This window comes from Tiliqua scincoides, chromosome 7, assembly GCF_035046505.1.
Source record: "Tiliqua scincoides isolate rTilSci1 chromosome 7, rTilSci1.hap2, whole genome shotgun sequence".
Taxonomy (NCBI): Eukaryota; Metazoa; Chordata; class Lepidosauria; order Squamata; family Scincidae; genus Tiliqua; species Tiliqua scincoides.
The window spans coordinates 49,199,316-49,221,820 of record NC_089827.1 but is presented as its reverse complement, the minus strand read 5'-3'; the positions used below and the strand labels follow the sequence as shown (position 1 = coordinate 49,221,820).

Here is a 22,505-nt window from a genome sequence, read left to right as displayed (position 1 = left end):
CTTATACAAATCATGTAAGAGAAAAATAATTAAAGTATCCGGAGTCTTGCAATTGCTTACAACAGTGGTTCTCAAACTTTTTGCACCTGGACTTGCTTTTTGAATGAGAAGCTGTCAGGACCCACCAGAAGTGATGACATGACCGGAAGTGATGTCATTAAGCAGGAAAATTTTTAGCAACGCTAGGCTGCAATCCTACCCACACTTATCCAGGAGTAAGTCCCATTTACTATCATTGTTAAAAGTATATACATAGTAGCCTGTTAAAAGCACAGATCTGTAATGTATCCCCAAATGCAGTCACATATCAGGGTAGCACCAAGTCTAATACAGTAAAAATAAAATATTGCAGTGAATGGGGATACACCTGAAATTGGCTCGCGATCCACCTAGTGGGTCCCAACCACAGTTTGAGAAACACTGGCTTACAATTTGCAACTCACCACAGACCATATCTCAGTGCCACCACCTATCCCTTTGCTAATGTCATTTTTACAAAACCTGCTTATCTGGTTTCTATTTGACCTTCCTTTTTACACAAGCATCCCAATCTTCCCTTGCTGCTTTAACTGTCCTCCCACTTCAACCATACAGGCACCTGCAACACCCTTGCCCAGGGATTCTAAACATGTACCTTCATTTGGTCTGAAGGTGGTATGTGAAGTTGGGTGGAAAAGGAGGGCATGGCTTTGCTGCCAAGGAGGTGAAGCTCCAAGCCAATCAGACCCCAGAAGCTCCAGCCAACTGCTGCTCTTCTTTATTGACTAGGAGGGAAAATTTGGGGGAGGGGAAGAAGAGTCAAATGCTTTGGAGAAGTTTGGTTTGGTATGTGTTTTGGGCACAAGAAAGAAGAAGCTGAGAATTGCTTCCTGTGAGTAGGGGAGACATACACCATTCAACACAGAACAAATTTTGCAGACTGGCAATTGATGGCTTGCAGATCAGCACTGGTCCACGGACCACACTTTGAAAAGCACTGATGTACACCACCTTGAGCTCTCTGGATATGCAGTCAGTTCTCATTATCTGCTAGGGTTGGGTTCATGGGAAACCTAGTGGATACTAAATTAGCAGATACTGAATCATTGAGCCTTTGGGAAAAATGGGGTTAGGTTCCAGGAGACCCTTTCACTATACATTCTATGAACTTTATGAACCTGAACCTTAACTTGGTTAATTTCACATCAGTCATTAGCATATTCTTCACACTATATTTAAGGTTATTTGACATTCAGAGCAAAGCTAGTTTTTCCAGTCTGAATCTTTCACTGTGCAAATATAGTTCCTCAAACTGCAGACATTCCTTTCTAATATTTTGTCTGACTGACTTAAACACCTTGATGAGACCAGAGCCCAATAAGAAATGTACCACTATACAGCAGGAGTACTCATCTTTGTTTATCATGTACAAAACAGTGATGAGACAAAAGTAGCAAAAAGGATGGTCCTAGTTTCAGGGTCAGTGAATTTTCAGTTCAGTTTGATTCCTCCTCTAAAGCAGGGGTGTCCAAAGTTTTTGGCAGGAGGGCCACATCAGCTCTCTGACACTGTGTCAGGGGCGGGAAAAAAATTAACTTGCATTTAAAATTTGAATAAATTTACATAAGTTTACATAAATGAATATATTAAAGATGAAGTTATATGAATGAATGAAGGTCTTGCAAGCGAAGCCTACAGGACTATCAAGGAAAGATTGCTCGATATTGAGCGTCAAGAGCTACTCTGTGCAGCTAACACCATTTGCTCCCCTCTCCATCTGCACATCCCAGTCAGCTTTGGGAAGCCGGCTTCTTTCCTTTATCATCTGCAGTGCCCACAGGCTCGCAGAGCATCCTCCCTTGCGAGATGCAATGCCTTTACATCAGCTCTGCTAGCGGGCAGGTTTAGTGACATTCCCTACTCAGAAAGAAGATGTACCTGTGACAGGAATTGTGTGGAGACATTACATCATATATTTTTTTACTGCCCACTCCATGATACCCTTCATAAGATCTATCTGGCTCCACTGCTGAACAAAATGCAGGGCTGGGAGGATTCATTTAAATTACAAACTCTTCTTTCCATAGAGGAAACTGACTCTCTTGACAAGGTTGCCAACTTTGTTTCTGGGATTCTGGCAGGACAGAATTCTGGGTCTTCCGCTATATTATGGTGAATGGGGGGAGGGGGTATTGGATGATTACGAGTGCTTTATTTTATTGTGTGTGTGTTCTGAATGTTTAATGTTTGGTTGTTGTTTCGTATTTCCATTATCTATGCCAATAAAGGTCTTATGTATGTAAAAAAATGTAGAAGGTCTTGCAATTGCTAAAGCCCTATAAAAGGACTTGCACAAAGCAAGGCTGGCCTTTGCTGCCACTACTGCATCACAGACGTGAAACAGCAAGCAGTGGAGGAAGCCCTCATCCCACAGCTCACACGAGAGGTCAAACAGTCGCCCTCACGCTGAGAGCAGTTGTGTTGGGCCAGTGCGGGCTCCAACAAATCTCTGGCGGGCCAGAGGCTCATTGGAGACTGGGGGCTCCCTGAGGGCCACATTGAGAGGCCTCGAGGGTCTCATGTGGCCCCAGGGCCGGGGTTTGGGCACCCCTGCTCTAAAGTACAAATGTACAACAACTGCTCTGGCTTAAGATTCTTACAGGACAATTCCATACACATCTGCTCAGAAGTCCAATTAAATGCAATGGGATTTACTACCAGGGAAGTGTGGAGAGGATGGCAGCCTCAGTCCTGTGACCAGGTTGCGCCTCCCATAAGGGGTCCCTTTGCCAAACATAAAAGTTATTGCACAATCACTTCACTACCTCTTCAGAAGGCGAAGGTTACTGATATCTTGCAAGTTGTACAGCAGAGAATATTCATTCTCAGGATGTTAAAGCATTGACAATGTTGCAAGAACATCTACTCTCGAGTTTTGATTTGTGTAAAGCAAGCATGCTTATACTCCTGGCAACAAAAGCCACTAAGCTTCCTTTCCATAGCTACTATGAAGTGATGTTTGGATTCAAAAAACTTACATGGTGCAACACTTTTTGAGGAAGGCATAAAATTTAATGGACTAGCAGAAACGAATGGACCTTCTGCAAACTATAGATAAGGAAGTAGGGAAGAAGAGGGTCGGTACAGACAGGAATAAGGTGGCAAAAAGACTAGTCAAGCAATGGGGGAAGGGAGTGGGTTGGCATAGATTCATAGAACATGTGTACACTTACAGGAATAGCTGAAGGACAGGCATAAAATGTTGGGAAAGGACACAAAAAGTGTTACTTTGGGTCAATCCAACTGCAAGAATATGAACACTCAGTCAGGGCTGGCCCATTCATGAGGCAAACCAAAATTGTAGCCTCTGGCAGCAGAATGGTAGGGGGAGGGGGTTACCCACATCCATCCATTTGCCTCCACTCCTCCTCGTGCTCCCTGAATTGGAGCAAGAAGAGCGGGTCAGGTTGGTAAAGGAAGCATGAAGAAGAATGGTGGGCTACAGTGTTGGAGATGCTCTTCTCCTTCACACTTCCTCTTCCAATCCTCCCCCTTCTTTTTCGAGTCTAGGAAATGGAAGGAGCAAAGGCTGGTGCATCACCAGGGGAGGGGAGAAAAGCATTTGACACAGCACTTCAGGCTCTGTGAGGTCCCAAGCCAGCCCCGGTCACAGTACAAACATTTCTGGAAACAAATTCATTGCTTCAAAACAGCTTACAATGTGTGGTTAATGCACAAGAAGGTGGAAATGGAAGTGAAATTTCCTCCAGCAGAACTACTATAGATACAACTAGCAGAAGTTATGTAACACTTAATTCAGCACATGCTTGATCCTCTCCCACTGTTGTAGATTGACCACACAACCAAATGAAGATTTCTTGGGAAGCATTGGGAAGCATTGCTTAGTTCATCAGGTGTTTGCTCACAGCCAGGGTTGCAATTCTACAGAAATGTCCTCAAGAGAAAGCAACATTGAACTCAAGTGCGCTTACTTCCAAGTAAACCCTCAGACTTCTACTCTACACATACCTAGGACTGTAATCCTTAGGGGTGCTTAACACTGGCTGCATTGAAAAGATTGTTTAATTATGTTTAAATTTTGTTTTGTAAGAGCCCTAAATACTTCACTCACATGCCTAACACCCTAGTCATATTTGTGTATAGGCATCAACTATGCTGGAGTTTAGTTGGGTGTGCTGAGTGAGCACTTCAGGCTTCTTGAGAGGGTAATCATTTCTTAAGCTTCATGAGCTGAAGCATAAGGACTTGGGGAATTTTTTAAAAAACCCATCAATATGCATTGTACTTTTATCGGAGAAGTACAGGTGGGGCCTCGGTATCCAGCGATTTGGCATCCACTGATTTGACTCATCACTGATACCGGGGTCCATCTTTAAATGCCTTATAACAAGAGGGGAAAAGCACTAAAATTCAATTTCCACCTTTGCACTGTTAAACCACACTGGTTGCAAGCATCTCAGGGTTAAAGAATGCATTCTGGGTAAATAATGAAGGAGCAAGAAACCTGGAAGTGAGTCTTTAAAGCTATGTTTCCACTGATTTGGTAACCACTGATTTTTTTTTAATCCACTGGAGGTCCTGGAACAGAACCCTAGTGGATAATGAAGCAAGACTATTGGACAAAATAAAATCAAACTCAGCAACAGCTGTTTGACCCATCTGAACTTAGGTCAGTGTGTACACCAAAACTTAGTGGAAAAACACAAGCCACACAGTTTGAGATAAGTCACTTTTTTTTTCAAAAAAGCATATCAAGTCTCTCCATGTGCCTTTCCCCTGTTTACATCTTTTCATGTAAACTTAAAAGGTAAACACATTTAGATTTTTAACATAAATCTCAAACACCTCTCTTCCCCTGAAGGGACCCAAAGCAGATTAAAAAATACAGTACAGGTGTGGGCCACTTAACAACACATTTGCCAATCCCTGTTATGCAATTATGTTGTTAAGGGAACACCAATTGAGTGCCTTTGTTGTATATACACACACTCCCTGACAGACACTAGCTGGTTGCACAGGCTTACTGGAGATAGATTGCCTCTAGATTACCTCTATCTTACTGGAGATAGATTGCCTCTTCTTTAGGTTAAGAGCAGAAGCTCATTAAGTGGTGATTGCCTCTAGATTTAATCTAGATTAAAATGATGATAATCTAGATGATAAAGTCCAGCCTCCAGATTAAATCTAGATGATAAAGTGCCTCTAGATTGCATCTAGATTAAATCTAGATTGCCTCTATCTTACTGGAGATAGATTGCCTCTTCTTTGAGTTAAGAGCAGAAGGTCGTTAAGTGGTAAATGCCTGCATTTACTTATTTTTAATCCCATGTAGAAAGAATAAACAGCAACATGATGGAAAGCTTTATAGAGTTGTTCCAAGGCTTGACAGCCTATTATATACCAACCAGTCATCCTAAGAACCAGGTTATCAGAGAGCCAATTTCCCATCCCAAATCTAAAAAAAATGAGAATAATTGTTTTTACAAGTCTTCAAATGCTGCACAAGGCCAGACACAGCCCTGCTATTCATTTACTCAGAAGTAAGTCCCACCAATGCCAAGGCTAAGGCATATAGCATATGAGCTTAAGCAATATAGGATTACAGCTGCAACCTAAAGCAGATCAGTCTTGCATACATTAATTGTAGTTGCCAATAAACCAATCACACACACACACTTTGCTCTTTCCACCCTCCCAGAACTGCTTTCACGCAAGCTTTGTTCCACCAGCAGCAGTGCAATATTCCATTCCCCACAGGCCAGGGGTCAGGTTTACTCAGCAAAGGAAACATGCTGGGATTAGCAGTTTTTTGTTTTTAAAAAGGGGACTGAATGAGCACTCCAGAGCTTGCCTTGGGCAACACACAAGTTGGTTACCAGTGAAGGACTGGAGGAGGGGAATCCACTAAGGAGTTCTATGGTATAGAGAAAAAAGGAAGGGGGGGGAACAGTCACCAAGTCAGTACACCTATACTATGGTAGTACATTCAGCAAACATATTTCAATCAAATAGGAGAACAGAAATAAGACCCCAGAAAAAGGTACAGACATGAAGCAGAAATGGGGAGGCCTGTCAATTGGCACTTATGATGTCACAAAGCATTCTGTGGTCAGCGTGGGTAAGAACTGTAGTAGCAGCACTCAGCATCGAGAGTCCTAGAAAAACATCACAGGAGTTCTGCCAAAGCACCATATCCACTAGCGTTATCACAGGCATAATTCAGAAGTATCTGGGCATGTATGAAAGCATATTCCACAGCACTGCAGCCATGGACATGCTGACAAAGTGAAAAAAAAAGTCACTGGAAACACACATTGACAATGGCACAAGCAGATTCTGTAGGCCACAGCCTGAAGTCTGCAGAGGTAGTGCTGGAAATGGCATGAGTGTTCTCCATTGCAAGGAGCTTCTCCCCAGCCAGTACCACCACTAGTTCTGGGCCCCTGTGGTCATTTTGAAGATGGCTGTGGCCTGTGGGGAAGACAGAGAGAAGACAGAGAGAAGAACCCTTCCTCTTCCTCTTAGGATAGGGCTGTAAATGCAAAATACACCACTCTTTTCTTAGCAGAAACTTAGCATTTGGAACCAAGTGTGACCCTTCCCTGTTCCCCAAATCTTTTTTTTTTTTTAAAGCACTGCCACTAGCTATACATTACCCAAGTAGTAAAAAAACACACATCTCAGACAAAAATTATAGCAATTATTTGGAAAATGCAACACACTGGCAACAAAAGCACTACCTTAAGACCTAGTTCCCATAAATCACACCATATCCTTCCCCCAATATTTATTTATTTTTTCACATTTTTATACTGCCCTTCCTCCAAAGAGCTCAAGGCAGTGTACACAGCTGTTCCCCTCCTTTTGCCCTCACAACAACCCTGTGTTGTCAGATGAGGCTGACAGAAAGTGACTGGCCCCAGGTCATCCAGGAAGCTTTATGGCTGGGAGGAATTTGAACCTGGATCATCCAGGTCTAAGTCCACCTCCCTGACCACTACACCACCCTGGCTCTCCTGCTGAATATAGCAACATTCAAGATTTATTTAGCCCAGAGTCCCGTCGCCCCCCAACTCAAGTGCAGGCTGTAATCCCAACCACAGTTCCTAGAGCAGTGGTTCCCAAACTGTGGGTCAGGACCCACTGGTGGGTTGCAACCTGATTTTTGGTTGGTCACCCAAAGGTGATGGGAAAGATCAGATAACTAATTGCCTCAAGCCCTGAGGCTATACAAAAAACAGATACTGTAGCTGCCAATTACCCTGCAAAGAGCTCAGCTCCTGCAGTTTGCAAGACAGCTGCTAACTACCCTGTGAGGAGCTGAGCTCCTGCAGTCTGCAAGCATGTGTAAATATAGAGGAAGTTTGAAGGTCTTTTTTTCTGGTTATTATAAATAAATAATATTTTATTTCTTTCTAGATCTCCTTTTCTAAAAGTCTGGTAAACCAGGTGGGTCCTGATAAGAGCATTGTTTTAAAAAGTGGGTTCCCGGTACTGAAAAGTTTGGGAGCCGCTGTCCTAGAGCGTAAATCCCTTTGGTCTCAGCTGGACTTGCTTCTCAGAGAGACAAACAATACTTTTGGGTTTTCTTTCCCCTCTCTAAGGACTTGTAAACATTGTGTAGCAGAAGCAGGGCTCCTGATGTCTTTTCCCTGCAGTCTCTGCAAGTTTATAGCTTGCCTGAAAAAAAACACACACTTACACACCCCAACCAAGTTTGTCTGACAAACAGCACTGGTGGAGCAAACTGCTGCTGGGACATCTCTCCAGACCCTCTCAACTACCTCCATCAGGGCCATGCACAGGATGCGCTGCCTGTATCATGGAACCAGGTGCCTCCCCTGTGAGACTCTCAGTCCTGCTGGGCTGGCAGAGCTCTTGCAACAGACACTTCCTCCACACATCTCCTCCTCCCCGGGTTCTGGCTGCTGTCACATCCAGGAGTCTTTAAGGCACCAGAAGCCAAGACTCCTCCCCGTAGCAGGCTTAGGCTGCAATCCTATGTATGTCTACTCAGAGTAAGTCCCATTGTGTTCAATGGGGCTTCCTCCCAAGAAAGTGTATGTAGGATTGCTGCCTGAGGCTGCATCCCTACCTACACTTACACAGGAGTAAACACCATTGACTCTAATGGGACTTCTGAGTAGACAGGCACCGGATTGGGCTTTTCGGCTACAATCCTATCCACACTTGCACAGGAGCAAGCCCCACTGACTCTAATGGGACTTACTTCTGAGTAGGCGACCCCCCCCAGGCCAGCCCGCGCGCTCCACCGGCGGCAGGGGGCTTGCCGGCCTCTCCAAGGGTACCTGTTGGGTGGCGGTGGGGCAGCAGGCGATGAGCAGGAGCACGGGCAGCAGGTGGAGGACAAAGCCGGCCAGGGTGATGGCGTTGGGGGCCAGCCAGAGCGGCATGCGCTCCACCAGCCAGGCCCAGTAGGGCTGCAGCAGCCGGTCCAGCAGCGTGCAGCCCGCGGCGCTGTAGCGGTGCTGCTCCAGGCGCTTCAGCTGCGCCGCGCTCAGCGGGCCCGCCAGCGCCATCGCCGCCGCCCGCCCGCACTTCCAGGTCGCGAGCGCGGCAGCGGGAGGAGCTGCGCCGCCTCTGCTCGGAGGGCGGGAGGCAGGAAGGGGCGGACGGGGCAGGCAGCCCGCAGCTGCACGGGGAGGCTCGGGGACGCCTGGCCTGGCCTGGAGCCTCCGCCTTTTCATGTAAACTTAAAAGGTAAACACATTTAGATTTTTAACATAAATCTCAAACACCTCTCTTCCCCTGAAGGGACCCAAAGCAGATTAAAAAATACAGTACAGGTGTGGGCCACTTAACAACACATTTGCCAATCCCTGTTATGCAATTATGTTGTTAAGGGAACACCAATTGAGTGCCTTTGTTGTATATACACACACTCCCTGACAGACACTAGCTGGTTGCACAGGCTTACTGGAGATAGATTGCCTCTAGATTACCTCTATCTTACTGGAGATAGATTGCCTCTTCTTTAGGTTAAGAGCAGAAGCTCATTAAGTGGTGATTGCCTCTAGATTTAATCTAGATTAAAATGATGATAATCTAGATGATAAAGTCCAGCCTCCAGATTAAATCTAGATGATAAAGTGCCTCTAGATTGCATCTAGATTAAATCTAGATTGCCTCTATCTTACTGGAGATAGATTGCCTCTTCTTTGAGTTAAGAGCAGAAGGTCGTTAAGTGGTAAATGCCTGCATTTACTTATTTTTAATCCCATGTAGAAAGAATAAACAGCAACATGATGGAAAGCTTTATAGAGTTGTTCCAAGGCTTGACAGCCTATTATATACCAACCAGTCATCCTAAGAACCAGGTTATCAGAGAGCCAATTTCCCATCCCAAATCTAAAAAAAATGAGAATAATTGTTTTTACAAGTCTTCAAATGCTGCACAAGGCCAGACACAGCCCTGCTATTCATTTACTCAGAAGTAAGTCCCACCAATGCCAAGGCTAAGGCATATAGCATATGAGCTTAAGCAATATAGGATTACAGCTGCAACCTAAAGCAGATCAGTCTTGCATACATTAATTGTAGTTGCCAATAAACCAATCACACACACACACTTTGCTCTTTCCACCCTCCCAGAACTGCTTTCACGCAAGCTTTGTTCCACCAGCAGCAGTGCAATATTCCATTCCCCACAGGCCAGGGGTCAGGTTTACTCAGCAAAGGAAACATGCTGGGATTAGCAGTTTTTTGTTTTTAAAAAGGGGACTGAATGAGCACTCCAGAGCTTGCCTTGGGCAACACACAAGTTGGTTACCAGTGAAGGACTGGAGGAGGGGAATCCACTAAGGAGTTCTATGGTATAGAGAAAAAAGGAAGGGGGGGGAACAGTCACCAAGTCAGTACACCTATACTATGGTAGTACATTCAGCAAACATATTTCAATCAAATAGGAGAACAGAAATAAGACCCCAGAAAAAGGTACAGACATGAAGCAGAAATGGGGAGGCCTGTCAATTGGCACTTATGATGTCACAAAGCATTCTGTGGTCAGCGTGGGTAAGAACTGTAGTAGCAGCACTCAGCATCGAGAGTCCTAGAAAAACATCACAGGAGTTCTGCCAAAGCACCATATCCACTAGCGTTATCACAGGCATAATTCAGAAGTATCTGGGCATGTATGAAAGCATATTCCACAGCACTGCAGCCATGGACATGCTGACAAAGTGAAAAAAAAAGTCACTGGAAACACACATTGACAATGGCACAAGCAGATTCTGTAGGCCACAGCCTGAAGTCTGCAGAGGTAGTGCTGGAAATGGCATGAGTGTTCTCCATTGCAAGGAGCTTCTCCCCAGCCAGTACCACCACTAGTTCTGGGCCCCTGTGGTCATTTTGAAGATGGCTGTGGCCTGTGGGGAAGACAGAGAGAAGACAGAGAGAAGAACCCTTCCTCTTCCTCTTAGGATAGGGCTGTAAATGCAAAATACACCACTCTTTTCTTAGCAGAAACTTAGCATTTGGAACCAAGTGTGACCCTTCCCTGTTCCCCAAATCTTTTTTTTTTTTTAAAGCACTGCCACTAGCTATACATTACCCAAGTAGTAAAAAAACACACATCTCAGACAAAAATTATAGCAATTATTTGGAAAATGCAACACACTGGCAACAAAAGCACTACCTTAAGACCTAGTTCCCATAAATCACACCATATCCTTCCCCCAATATTTATTTATTTTTTCACATTTTTATACTGCCCTTCCTCCAAAGAGCTCAAGGCAGTGTACACAGCTGTTCCCCTCCTTTTGCCCTCACAACAACCCTGTGTTGTCAGATGAGGCTGACAGAAAGTGACTGGCCCCAGGTCATCCAGGAAGCTTTATGGCTGGGAGGAATTTGAACCTGGATCATCCAGGTCTAAGTCCACCTCCCTGACCACTACACCACCCTGGCTCTCCTGCTGAATATAGCAACATTCAAGATTTATTTAGCCCAGAGTCCCGTCGCCCCCCAACTCAAGTGCAGGCTGTAATCCCAACCACAGTTCCTAGAGCAGTGGTTCCCAAACTGTGGGTCAGGACCCACTGGTGGGTTGCAACCTGATTTTTGGTTGGTCACCCAAAGGTGATGGGAAAGATCAGATAACTAATTGCCTCAAGCCCTGAGGCTATACAAAAAACAGATACTGTAGCTGCCAATTACCCTGCAAAGAGCTCAGCTCCTGCAGTTTGCAAGACAGCTGCTAACTACCCTGTGAGGAGCTGAGCTCCTGCAGTCTGCAAGCATGTGTAAATATAGAGGAAGTTTGAAGGTCTTTTTTTCTGGTTATTATAAATAAATAATATTTTATTTCTTTCTAGATCTCCTTTTCTAAAAGTCTGGTAAACCAGGTGGGTCCTGATAAGAGCATTGTTTTAAAAAGTGGGTTCCCGGTACTGAAAAGTTTGGGAGCCGCTGTCCTAGAGCGTAAATCCCTTTGGTCTCAGCTGGACTTGCTTCTCAGAGAGACAAACAATACTTTTGGGTTTTCTTTCCCCTCTCTAAGGACTTGTAAACATTGTGTAGCAGAAGCAGGGCTCCTGATGTCTTTTCCCTGCAGTCTCTGCAAGTTTATAGCTTGCCTGAAAAAAAACACACACTTACACACCCCAACCAAGTTTGTCTGACAAACAGCACTGGTGGAGCAAACTGCTGCTGGGACATCTCTCCAGACCCTCTCAACTACCTCCATCAGGGCCATGCACAGGATGCGCTGCCTGTATCATGGAACCAGGTGCCTCCCCTGTGAGACTCTCAGTCCTGCTGGGCTGGCAGAGCTCTTGCAACAGACACTTCCTCCACACATCTCCTCCTCCCCGGGTTCTGGCTGCTGTCACATCCAGGAGTCTTTAAGGCACCAGAAGCCAAGACTCCTCCCCGTAGCAGGCTTAGGCTGCAATCCTATGTATGTCTACTCAGAGTAAGTCCCATTGTGTTCAATGGGGCTTCCTCCCAAGAAAGTGTATGTAGGATTGCTGCCTGAGGCTGCATCCCTACCTACACTTACACAGGAGTAAACACCATTGACTCTAATGGGACTTCTGAGTAGACAGGCACCGGATTGGGCTTTTCGGCTACAATCCTATCCACACTTGCACAGGAGCAAGCCCCACTGACTCTAATGGGACTTACTTCTGAGTAGGCGACCCCCCCCAGGCCAGCCCGCGCGCTCCACCGGCGGCAGGGGGCTTGCCGGCCTCTCCAAGGGTACCTGTTGGGTGGCGGTGGGGCAGCAGGCGATGAGCAGGAGCACGGGCAGCAGGTGGAGGACAAAGCCGGCCAGGGTGATGGCGTTGGGGGCCAGCCAGAGCGGCATGCGCTCCACCAGCCAGGCCCAGTAGGGCTGCAGCAGCCGGTCCAGCAGCGTGCAGCCCGCGGCGCTGTAGCGGTGCTGCTCCAGGCGCTTCAGCTGCGCCGCGCTCAGCGGGCCCGCCAGCGCCATCGCCGCCGCCCGCCCGCACTTCCAGGTCGCGAGCGCGGCAGCGGGAGGAGCTGCGCCGCCTCTGCTCGGAGGGCGGGAGGCAGGAAGGGGCGGACGGGGCAGGCAGCCCGCAGCTGCACGGGGAGGCTCGGGGACGCCTGGCCTGGCCTGGAGCCTCCGCCTCTTCCCCTCCTTCCAGGGGAGCAAAAGTCCTTCGCAGGGAGAAGTGAAAGGCAGGCAGGTCCTCGCTTCACTCCCCTCCCAGCAGGAAAAGCACAAGCCCAGGCGAGGCTACTCAGAAGCAAGTCCCGTTGGGTTCAACGGGGCTTACTCCGAGGAAAGTGTGCATGACACTGCAGTCCTGTCCACACTTCCCTGGGAGTAAGCTCAATGGCCCCTAATGGGACCTACTTCTGTGTAGGCATGCTTAGGAGTGCACACTGAGGCTGCCATCCTATGCACACTTCCCTGGGAACAAGCCCTATTGATTATGATGGGACTTACTTCTTCAGAGTAGACAGGCGCAGGATTAGGCTATATGTCTGTTACAGCAAATGAGAAAAGAAACTTGTGGCACCAAAAGGTTGCAATCCTTTGAGTAAACCCAACTTAACACAATGGGGCTTACTTCTGACTAGATATGCATAGGAATGTGCTGTAAGTGACAAACCAGTTTCTTGCAGCTAACACTTTGGTGGTCTAGAGCCATCCAAGGAGCGTTATCCTCAATTGACCCAAAATATCCCACTTATGCCTTATCGATGTTTGTACTTTTGGATACTGTATTATATTGTTTAAGATCTCATAAGCAGCTTTACCAGCCAGGTTTGTTACTAGTTGAGCCTAAACTGTGGCACATAAACTGTGGAACATAAACTGTGGCAAAAGAAATGTAAGAAGGTGATACGGGAGGCCAAGTGAGACTATGAGGAACGCATGGCCAGCAACATTAAGGGGAATAATAAAAGCTTCTTCAAATATGTTAGAAGCAGGAAACCCGGCAGAGAAGCGGTTGGCCGGCTGGATGGTGAAAGAGGGAAAGGGGAGATAAAAGGAGACTTAGAGATGGCAGAGAAATTAAATGAGTTCTTTGCATCTGTCTTCATGGCAGAAGACCTCGGGCAGATACCGCTGCCCGAACAGCCCCTCCTGACCAAGGAATTAAATCAGAGAGGTTAAAAGAGAAGATGTTTCAGACCTCATTGATAAATTAAAGATCAATAAGTCACCGGACCCTGATGGCATCCACCCAAGAGTTATTAAGGAACTGAAGAATGAAGTTGCAGATCTCTTGACTGATATGCAACTTGTCCCTCAAAACGGCCACGGTGCCAGAAGATTGGAGGATAGCAAATGTCACGCCTATTTTTAAAAAGGGAAAGAGGGGGGACCCGGGAAACTATAGGCCAGTCAGCCTAACATCTATACCGGGTAAGATGGTGGAATGCCTCATCAAAGATAGGATCTCAAAACACATAGACGAACAGGCCTTGCTGAGGGAGAATCAGCATGGATTCTGTAAGGGTAAGTCTTGCCTCACGAACCTTATAGAATTCTTTGAAAAGGTCAACAGGCATGTGGTTGTGTGAGAACCTGTAGACATTATATATCTGGACTTTCAGAAGGCGTTTGACACGGTCCCTTACCAAAGGCTACTGAAAAAACTCCACAGTCAGGGAATTAGAGGACAGATCCTCTCATGGATTGAGAACTGGTTGAAGGCCAGGAAACAGAGAGTGGGTGTCAATGGGCAATTTTCACAATGGAGAGAAGTGAAAAGCGGTGTGCCCCAAGGATCTGTCCTGGGACCGGTGCTTTTCAACCTCTTCATAAATGACCTGGAGACAGGGTTGGGCAGTGAGGTGGCAAAGTTTGCAGACAACATCAAACTTTTCTGAGTGGTGAAGACTAGAAGTGATTGTGAGAAGCTCCAGAAGGATCTCTCCAGACTGGCAGCATGGGCAGCAAAATGGCAGATGTGCTTCAATGTCAGTAAGTATAAAGTCATGCCCATTGGGGCAAAAAATCAAAACTTCACATATAGGCTGATGGGTTCTGAGCTGTCTGTGACAGATCAGGAGAGAGATCTTGGGGTGGTGGTGGACAGATCGATGAAAGTGTCGACCCAATGTGCGGCGGCAGTGAAGAAGGCCAATTCTATGCTTGGGATCATTAGGAAGGGTATTGAGAACAAAACGGCTAGTATTATAATGCCGTTGTACAAATCTATGGTAAGGCCACACCTGGAGTTTTGTGTCCACTTCTGGTCTCCGCATCTCAAAAAAGACATAGTGGAAATGGAAAAGGTGCAAAAGAGAGCGACTAAGATGATTACGGGGCTGCGGCACCTTCCTTATGAGGAAAGGCTACAGCGTTTGGGCCTCTTCAGCCTAGAAAAGAGACGCCTGAGGGGGGACATGACTGAAACATACAAAATTATGTAGGGGATGGACAGAGTGGATAGGGAGATGCTCTTTACACTCTCACATAACACCAGAACCAGGCAACATCCACTAAAATTGAGTGTTGGGAGAGTTAGAACAGACAAGAGAAAATATTTCTTTACTCAGCGTGTGGTTGGTCTGTGGAACTCCTTGCCACAGGATGTGGTGACGGCATCTGGCCTGGACGCCTTTAAAAGGGGATTGGACAAGTTTCTGGAGGAAAAATCCATTATGGGTTACAAGCCATGATGTGTGTGTGCAACCTCCTGATTTTAGAAATGGGCTGTGTGTCAGAATGCCAGATGCAAGAGAGGGCACCAGGATGAGGTCTCTTGTTATCTGGTGTGCTCCCTGGGGCATTTGGTGGGCCGCTGTGAGATACAGGAAGCTGGACTAGATGGGCCTATGGCCTGATTCAGTGGGGCTGTTCTTATGTTCTTATGAGCCATTTTGAAGTTATTCCCTTCTGAAGCCATTTATGCTTGGGGACTGTCATGTGATCCAAAGACCATGAATGTGTGCAGTGGCATCACCAGGGTTTTCGTTACCTAGTGCAGGTGCCCAGGGCATCACTCCCATGATGAGCAATTGCTTCGGACAGTTATTAGGGTTTTTCTTTATTTTAAATAAATTTATAACCTTATCCATATTGTAAACTTTCAATTTACTTGATTGATTGATTGAATTGATTTTGTTGAATGAGGAGTCAGAGTTAAACATTTTCCTGCTTGATGATGTCACTTCTGGCCATGACATCATTGCCACATTAATGACATCACTTCCAGTGGGTCCCGAATCTAAAACAGCAATTTTCAACCTTTTTCAGCTCATGGCACACTGACAAGGTGCTAACATTGTCAAGGAACACCAACAGTTTTTTGACTATTGCCAAGGCACACCATGCTGCTGGTAGGGAGCTCAAATCCCCCAATTGCCCTATTAATAAATGACCCTCCCCAAAGCCCCGTGGAATACCTGCAGACCATTCGTGGCACACCAGTGTGCCATGGCACAGTGGTTGAAAACCGCTGCTCTAAAAAGTGGGTCCCAGTGCTAAAATATTTGGGAACCACTATTCTAAGATGGTCTCTTGCTTGTTTTGTGGTTGGTTTGTGTACGTGTAAGAGATTGTGGCCCAAATCCTAACCAACTTTCCAGCGCTGGCATAGCAATGCCAATGGGACCTGTGCTGCATCCTGCAGTTGGGTGGCACTCATGGAGGCCTCCTTAAAGTAAGGGAATGTTTGTTCCCTTACCTCAGAGCGGTAAATGCATCTCAGACATTTGAGAAGCATTGTGTGGTCCAGAGACAAAACAGGCCTTTAGTAATGCCCTATCTTCTTATTGATAGAAATATGTTCTACTGAAATTAGTTTGACTTACTTCCAAGTGATGGGTTCAGGACCAGGGTGCAGCAGTCATTGTAACATTTCTGTAACATTTCTAGACTGGTGCTTATATGACTTCCATAGGGACTCCTGTGAATTTCTATCCTCTCTAAAACAGCGATTTTCAAACTTTTTCATTTCTTGGCACGCTGAGAAGGTTCTAAAATTGTCAAGGCACACCATCAGTTTTTTGACAATTGACAAGGCACATTGTGTTGCCAGCAAGGGGCTCATATCCCTCAATGGCCCTACTAATAAATGACCCTCTCCCAATCTCTTGCAGCACACCTGCAGACCATTCGTAGCACACCAGTGTTTGAAAATCACTGGTCTAAAAGCAAGGGCTATGTAAAAATTCTTATAGAGCAATCCTGGCTCACCACTGAGCCAGCACAAGTCATAAGAACATAAGAACAGCCCCACTGGATCAGGCCATAGGCCCATCTAGTCTAGCTTCCTGTATCGCACAGCGGCCCACCAAATGCCCCAGGGAGCACACCAGATAACAAGAGACCTCATCCTGGTGCCCTCCCTTGCATCTGGCATTCTGACATAACCCATTTCTAAAATCAGGAGGTTGTGCATACACATCATGGCTTGTACCCCGTAATGGATTTTTCCTCCAGAAACTTGTCCAATCCCCTTTTAAAGGTGTCCAGGCCTGTCGCCATCACCACATCCTGTGGCAAAGAGTTCCACAGACCAACCACACGCTGAGTAAAGAAATATTTTCTTTTGTCTGTTCTAACTCCCCCAACACTCAATTTTAGTGGATGTCCCCTGGTTCTGGTGTTATGCGAGAGTGTAAAGAGCATCTCCCTATCCACTCTGTCCATCCCCTGCATAATTTTGTATGTCTCAATCATGTCCCCCCTCAGGCGCCTCTTTTCTAGGCTGAAGAGGCCCAAACGCCGTAGCCTTTCCTCATAAGGAAGGTGCCCCAGCCCCGTAATCATCTTAGTCGCTCTCTTTTGCACCTTTTCCATTTCCACTATGTCTTTTTTGAGATGTGGCGACCAGAACTGGACACAATACTCCAGGTGTGGCCTTACCATAGATTTGTACAATGGCATTATAATATTAGCCGTTTTGTTCTCAATACCTTTCCTAATGATCCCAAGCATAGAATTGGCCTTCTTCACTGCCGCCGCACATTGGATCGACACTTTCATCGACCTGTCCACCACCACCCCAAGATCTCTCTCCTGATCTGTCACAGACAGCTCAGAACCCATCAGCCTATATCTAAAGTTTTGATTTTTTGCCCCAATGTGCATGACTTTACACTTACTGACATTGAAGCACATCTGCCATTTTGCTGCCCATGCTGCCAGTCTGGAGAGATCCTTCTGGAGCTCCTCACAATCACTTCCGGTCTTCACCACTCGGAAAAGTTTGGTGTCATCTGCAAACTTTGCCACCTCACTGCCCAACCCTGTCTCCAGGTCATTTATGAAGAGGTTGAAAAGCACCGGTCCCAGGACAGATCCTTGGGGCACACCGCTTTTCACCTCTCTCCATTGTGAAAATTGCCCATTGACACCCACTCTCTGTTTCCTGGCCTTCAACCAGTTCTCAATCCATGAGAGGACCTGTCCTCTAATTCCCTGACTGTGGAGTTTTTTCAGCAGCCTTTGGTGAGGGACCGTGTCGAACGCCTTCTGAAAGTCCCTTGCACTGGCTCCCAAGTGCTGCGAACATGCTGTAAAGCTTGTTTGTGGCTACTCAGGAGCAGGCTGAGCCATCACACGGACATGCGCTGCCTGCCCCAGAGAAAGTGAGTTTTTGCTGGCCTGGGTAGATCGGCACAGAGGGTGGGAAAGGGTGTCAGGAGGTGGAACAGAAGTGGGGAGGGGGCATTTTTTTGGGGGGGGGCAAACCATATCAGGTCCAGTGGAGAGGTGGAACCAGCAATGGCACTGCAGGCTGGATCCTAACCTCGTTCCTGGCTTGGCAAGCATTACATTGGCCACTCGGATTACAGCCAAATAGCCCTATAGGGGTGGCTGGCATCAACACAGAGTAAGGGGACAAAAATCTCTCCCCAGCCAGTTGCCAGTTGCTCTCCAGCCTGCATCAATCTTGCGCTGGATACAGTGCCAGCAACTTGGCCTGCCTGTTCCAGCACAAGTTAGGATTGCATCCTTAATATAATGTTGTGGTACTAATAATTGTTAGCGTCTCTTCCAGCATGTAAAAGTTTCTGTGTGTAATTTTTTTTGTACTTGGTTAATAGTGTAATGTCATTCAGTTGGCCAAATAGTATGCTAAACCCCTGAATGCAATTTGAAACTTTGCACTTCATCCATAACCCACAGTTCCATCTGAGCTGACAACCCACAAAGAAACAGCAAAAGGAGAACAGTGATGGTAGATGAACATGAAACAAATACAAAAATCCCAAGTATTCAGGTAGGTCTTAAACACTTCAGCTTTATTGTACATTACATAAAAGTTTTAACATTAGCCAAGAAAAATGGGAATCGCAAATGAGAGGCAGGAAATAAAACTTTTCTAACTGAAGATGCATTCAGCAGAAATAACTGTTAAATGCTGCAAATCACAGATCCTACGCAGTCCATCTATAGCAGCATATTCAAAGTGTTAAATATGTTATTTATCAAAAGAGGTATGTGTTTCAAGGCCTGACTGCATTGTTGCCACTTGGCTTAGTGGCATCTGCTTCTCACTGACAAATATAATAAATCTAGCCATCTAGAGCACAAACTAAAAGATCAGCTCCCATGCATTTTTCGTTTCTTTTTTGGGCACTAAAAAGAAAGAAAAAAGAAGGAACACACAGCCATGTGGAACATTACAAAAGATGGATAAGCATCAATATTTCATTGCAACCCCAAAAAGCAATTCATGCGTGAATTTTCTTTTCACTACCAGCAGCAGCAGCAGAAGAAGGGAGGGGCAATAAACCAGGCTATGCTGTAGGACTGCTGTGGTAGGAGCTTTAACTCAGCAGCAGTGGCAGAGAAGCAGGGTGGCCAGACTCTTTACTTTTCCTCAGATTTGCCTGCTTGCACTTCTTGCATATAGGAATCAATGATATGTGGGGGCACCCCTTGCATTAGTAGTCTGAAGAATGAGACCCCACCTATGGACAAGGAATAAGACAACAGTTAAGGCAGCCAAGAGAACAGCATTTGTAAAAACTGAGTTCTAGCTATGAGCACCATGATCTTAAATACATTTACTAGGGAAAACGTGTAGTGATTTCAGGGCACAAGCCTAACTGGGTCTACTCAGAAGTAAGTCCTATTTTGTTCAATGGGGCTTACTCTCAGGAAAGTGGTTAGGATTGCAGCCTCAGTGGATCTTGCTTCTGTATAAACAGCTTTAGGAAAACAGCCTCTATTTGTCTCTAATTGCAGCCTTTTTTGAATGTGGGGCGGGATGACTCCCTTGGGAACGGGATCAGCAAGAACTCTCATGTTCCATTTAAGTTCTACTTCTAGTGAATAGAGACCAATTAATAACCAAAACATGCATTATAGTTGCTGGAGGGATGCTGGCCAAAATGGTGTCCTTACAGCAAGTCATTCTTGTGCCAGCTATAAATTCAACAATACTTATCAAATGAATTGGTGTGTTGCATGATGGCACCACCATATCCCGTTCTCCATGATAATGAAGACAGTTGTTGTTACATTGCTGACCACATGGTGAGTATTTGTAGTAAACTAGATTATGCTTTACAAATGCCAAGGGAATGCATAAGTGGCTTCTCAGTGGCAATCTTCCTCCTCTCAGCTATTATCTTAAATAAAAGCCAGCTGCCATCTCTTCTCTGCATATACCACTAATGTCCCCTTGAAGTAGATGTGTGACATGACATCATCGCATTCTGTGTGTCCTGGCCCTTGCCCCAGCATTTAGCAGCCAATGAAGTAGGAGGGGTCAGAAAAATGCTCAATGTGATATCACAGTATGTATCTATATCAGCTGCTTTGCTGTCCTTTGAATAAGGCCATAACCACACAAAACCAAGACTCTGAATGCATTTAACTGCTCACAGCTATAGATTATATAAACATGCTCTGGGCCACATTCCCTTCCCTGTCAGTTGCTATCAAGCAGTACTTTTCAAAATGCAAGACTGGTCTCCCTAGAAAGGGACTCCAGGCACTAGTGAGGCTTCACACTTCTGTCTGATTTCTCACAACAGGTGTCTGGTTTAGACCAAGGAGAGCCTGTTCTTATGTTAACAAGAGCAGCATGGTTGCAGCTTCCGCATGTGTTCATCTCAAGCTGCTTTCATGACATTTGTATAGAGGAAAGCATGGAAAAAATAGCAATGTGATTAATCTCTGTACCAACTCCACCTATCAACAGAGAGAGGTAACATAGATATCATCAGCCCATCCTACAGGTGTTATGGGGAACCAGTAACTACACCATTCCAGGAATATCCAAATTGGCCCAGAGTGCCAACACATCAATTCAGTGTGATAGACAATATGATCTGTGAATTGATTAGTGTTGCTGGGCCAACTGTTGTCATTTTTTTAAACAATGTGCTGATACCCCAGAGTGTCTCTGTGGGAACTATAAAGCGCATTCAGGTATATGAAGCCAGAAAGTCATGTGCATGACCCTTAGTTACACAGGCTGAAGCCCCCCCCCAAAAGATTCAAATAGTGGTCCCCTTAGCTTGCTGAGGCTCCTTGGAAAAAAATCTGAAGACCCCTGCTATAACAAAAAGCCTCCAAGAATTGCCACAATCTCTTGCAATAAACCTGAAGCAAAAATGACCACTAACAACCAAATACCTGCTGATGCTTTTGATGCTATGAATTTAATACACAAGGACCTTTTGAAGGTGGACTTACCAAGTTCTTCCAGTAGAATTCCAGCTCTATTGAGTAGCATTTTACCATTGCCCCTTAGATGGGAACTTTTTCCACATTCAACTAAATGAAAATGCAAGTGGCAATTCTGCACAATCTAGTATATCCAGCTAAAGCAGCATGATTTGGTTCTGACTCAGGCATTAAGGCATGTCATTGAATATTCTTTTTAACCAGGATGCTGGGCTATACATGCCTAAATCTTCAGTGAATGTGGAAGACAGACAAAGGGAAAAAATGGCATGCTTTTGAAGCATTCTTTAAATTCATTGTAATGCAAGTTTTTACTAAAACCATTCACATTTCAAGTAAAATTAGATAATACTTTGGTATAAATAGCATCATTTTTAGGCATCTGGACCTAGATGCAAGTAACTAGCTTTAGAATGCCCTCATATTTGGCTTGCTTGCTGTTAACCTGGCTCATGCTTTATCACGTCCCACTGAAGTATTTGTGTATGCTGTTAGTAAGTGGTAGAATTGCTGGAGAGAACTGCATTTATTGGGCAGATTCAGTGATAGTTGTTAATGAAAGCAGCATAATATAAAGTCAGTCTATTACATAATTGATTTTACTACCCCATTTTCATTAAATGACATAATGAAAATTATGCCATACGTTGGTAGGTTTTGTATGACGTGAAACAGACATAAGCTTCATATGCAGGGACCATATGAAAGCTTACCTTAGATGACACTATACATTCAAAAATCCTTACTGTGCAACTACGGGAAAGAGAAAGAAAGAAGTTGTAAGCACATAAGTTGCTAAACACAAAAGTACAGAATTGTTGAGTGAAATTATATTCAGAACTATGATAAGATGATGTTTTAATCCTTAGTCATGTAAAACATGTAAGAGAGAGAGAGAGAGAGAAGCAAATGGAAAGTCAAAATAGGCAGGAGTCTAGCACCACTTCAGCATTCTAATTAATAGATGATGTGTTATTAATTATGCACAAACAGAAATGATTGGCTCTGGTAGTTAATCTAGATGACACAATGGAGCCAATCAGATTGTGCCACTAACCTAGGACTAAAAGCTTCCAACTACTGTAAACAAGAACATACATATATATGTATATATATACACACACACAAACACACACACACAGGGTATTTTTCAGTATAGGAAAAAGCAACACACATAGGACTGAAATATATATATGTATGCTGAAACTCTAACAGGCAAAATTATCAAGTATTAAACTAGAAAAGTTATACAATTTAAGTTCTATTATGATCCTCTGCAAGCAAGACACATTGTTTAAGAACCAGAATTTATTCTGCACACGACTTTTCAAGTATATATGGTAATTTAACTATTCTACCTAGTTTGGTACTTCTTTTAAGGGTTATTCCAAAACTAGGTAGAATAGTT

The 22,505-nt window shown here is 45.1% G+C and overlaps 2 protein-coding genes across 2 annotated transcripts in view; both read right to left on the bottom strand.

Annotated features, from left to right (window-relative positions):
* The window catches only part of CHPT1 (choline phosphotransferase 1), a 31,850-nt gene extending 23,256 nt beyond the window's left edge, over window positions 1–8,594 (bottom strand). The window contains exon 1 of the mRNA XM_066633177.1: window positions 8,310–8,594. Coding sequence (XP_066489274.1) covers window positions 8,310–8,540 — 231 coding nt within the window. The 5' untranslated portion in view covers window positions 8,541–8,594. The remainder of the gene's footprint in view (window positions 1–8,309) is intronic.
* Window positions 8,595–18,761: 10,167 nt separating this feature from the next.
* The window catches only part of MYBPC1 (myosin binding protein C1), a 99,843-nt gene continuing 96,099 nt past the window's right edge, over window positions 18,762–22,505 (bottom strand). Inside the window, exon 32 of the mRNA XM_066634458.1 lies at window positions 18,762–19,371. Within this exon, the coding sequence (XP_066490555.1) occupies window positions 19,271–19,371 (101 nt within the window). The 3' untranslated portion in view covers window positions 18,762–19,270. The remainder of the gene's footprint in view (window positions 19,372–22,505) is intronic.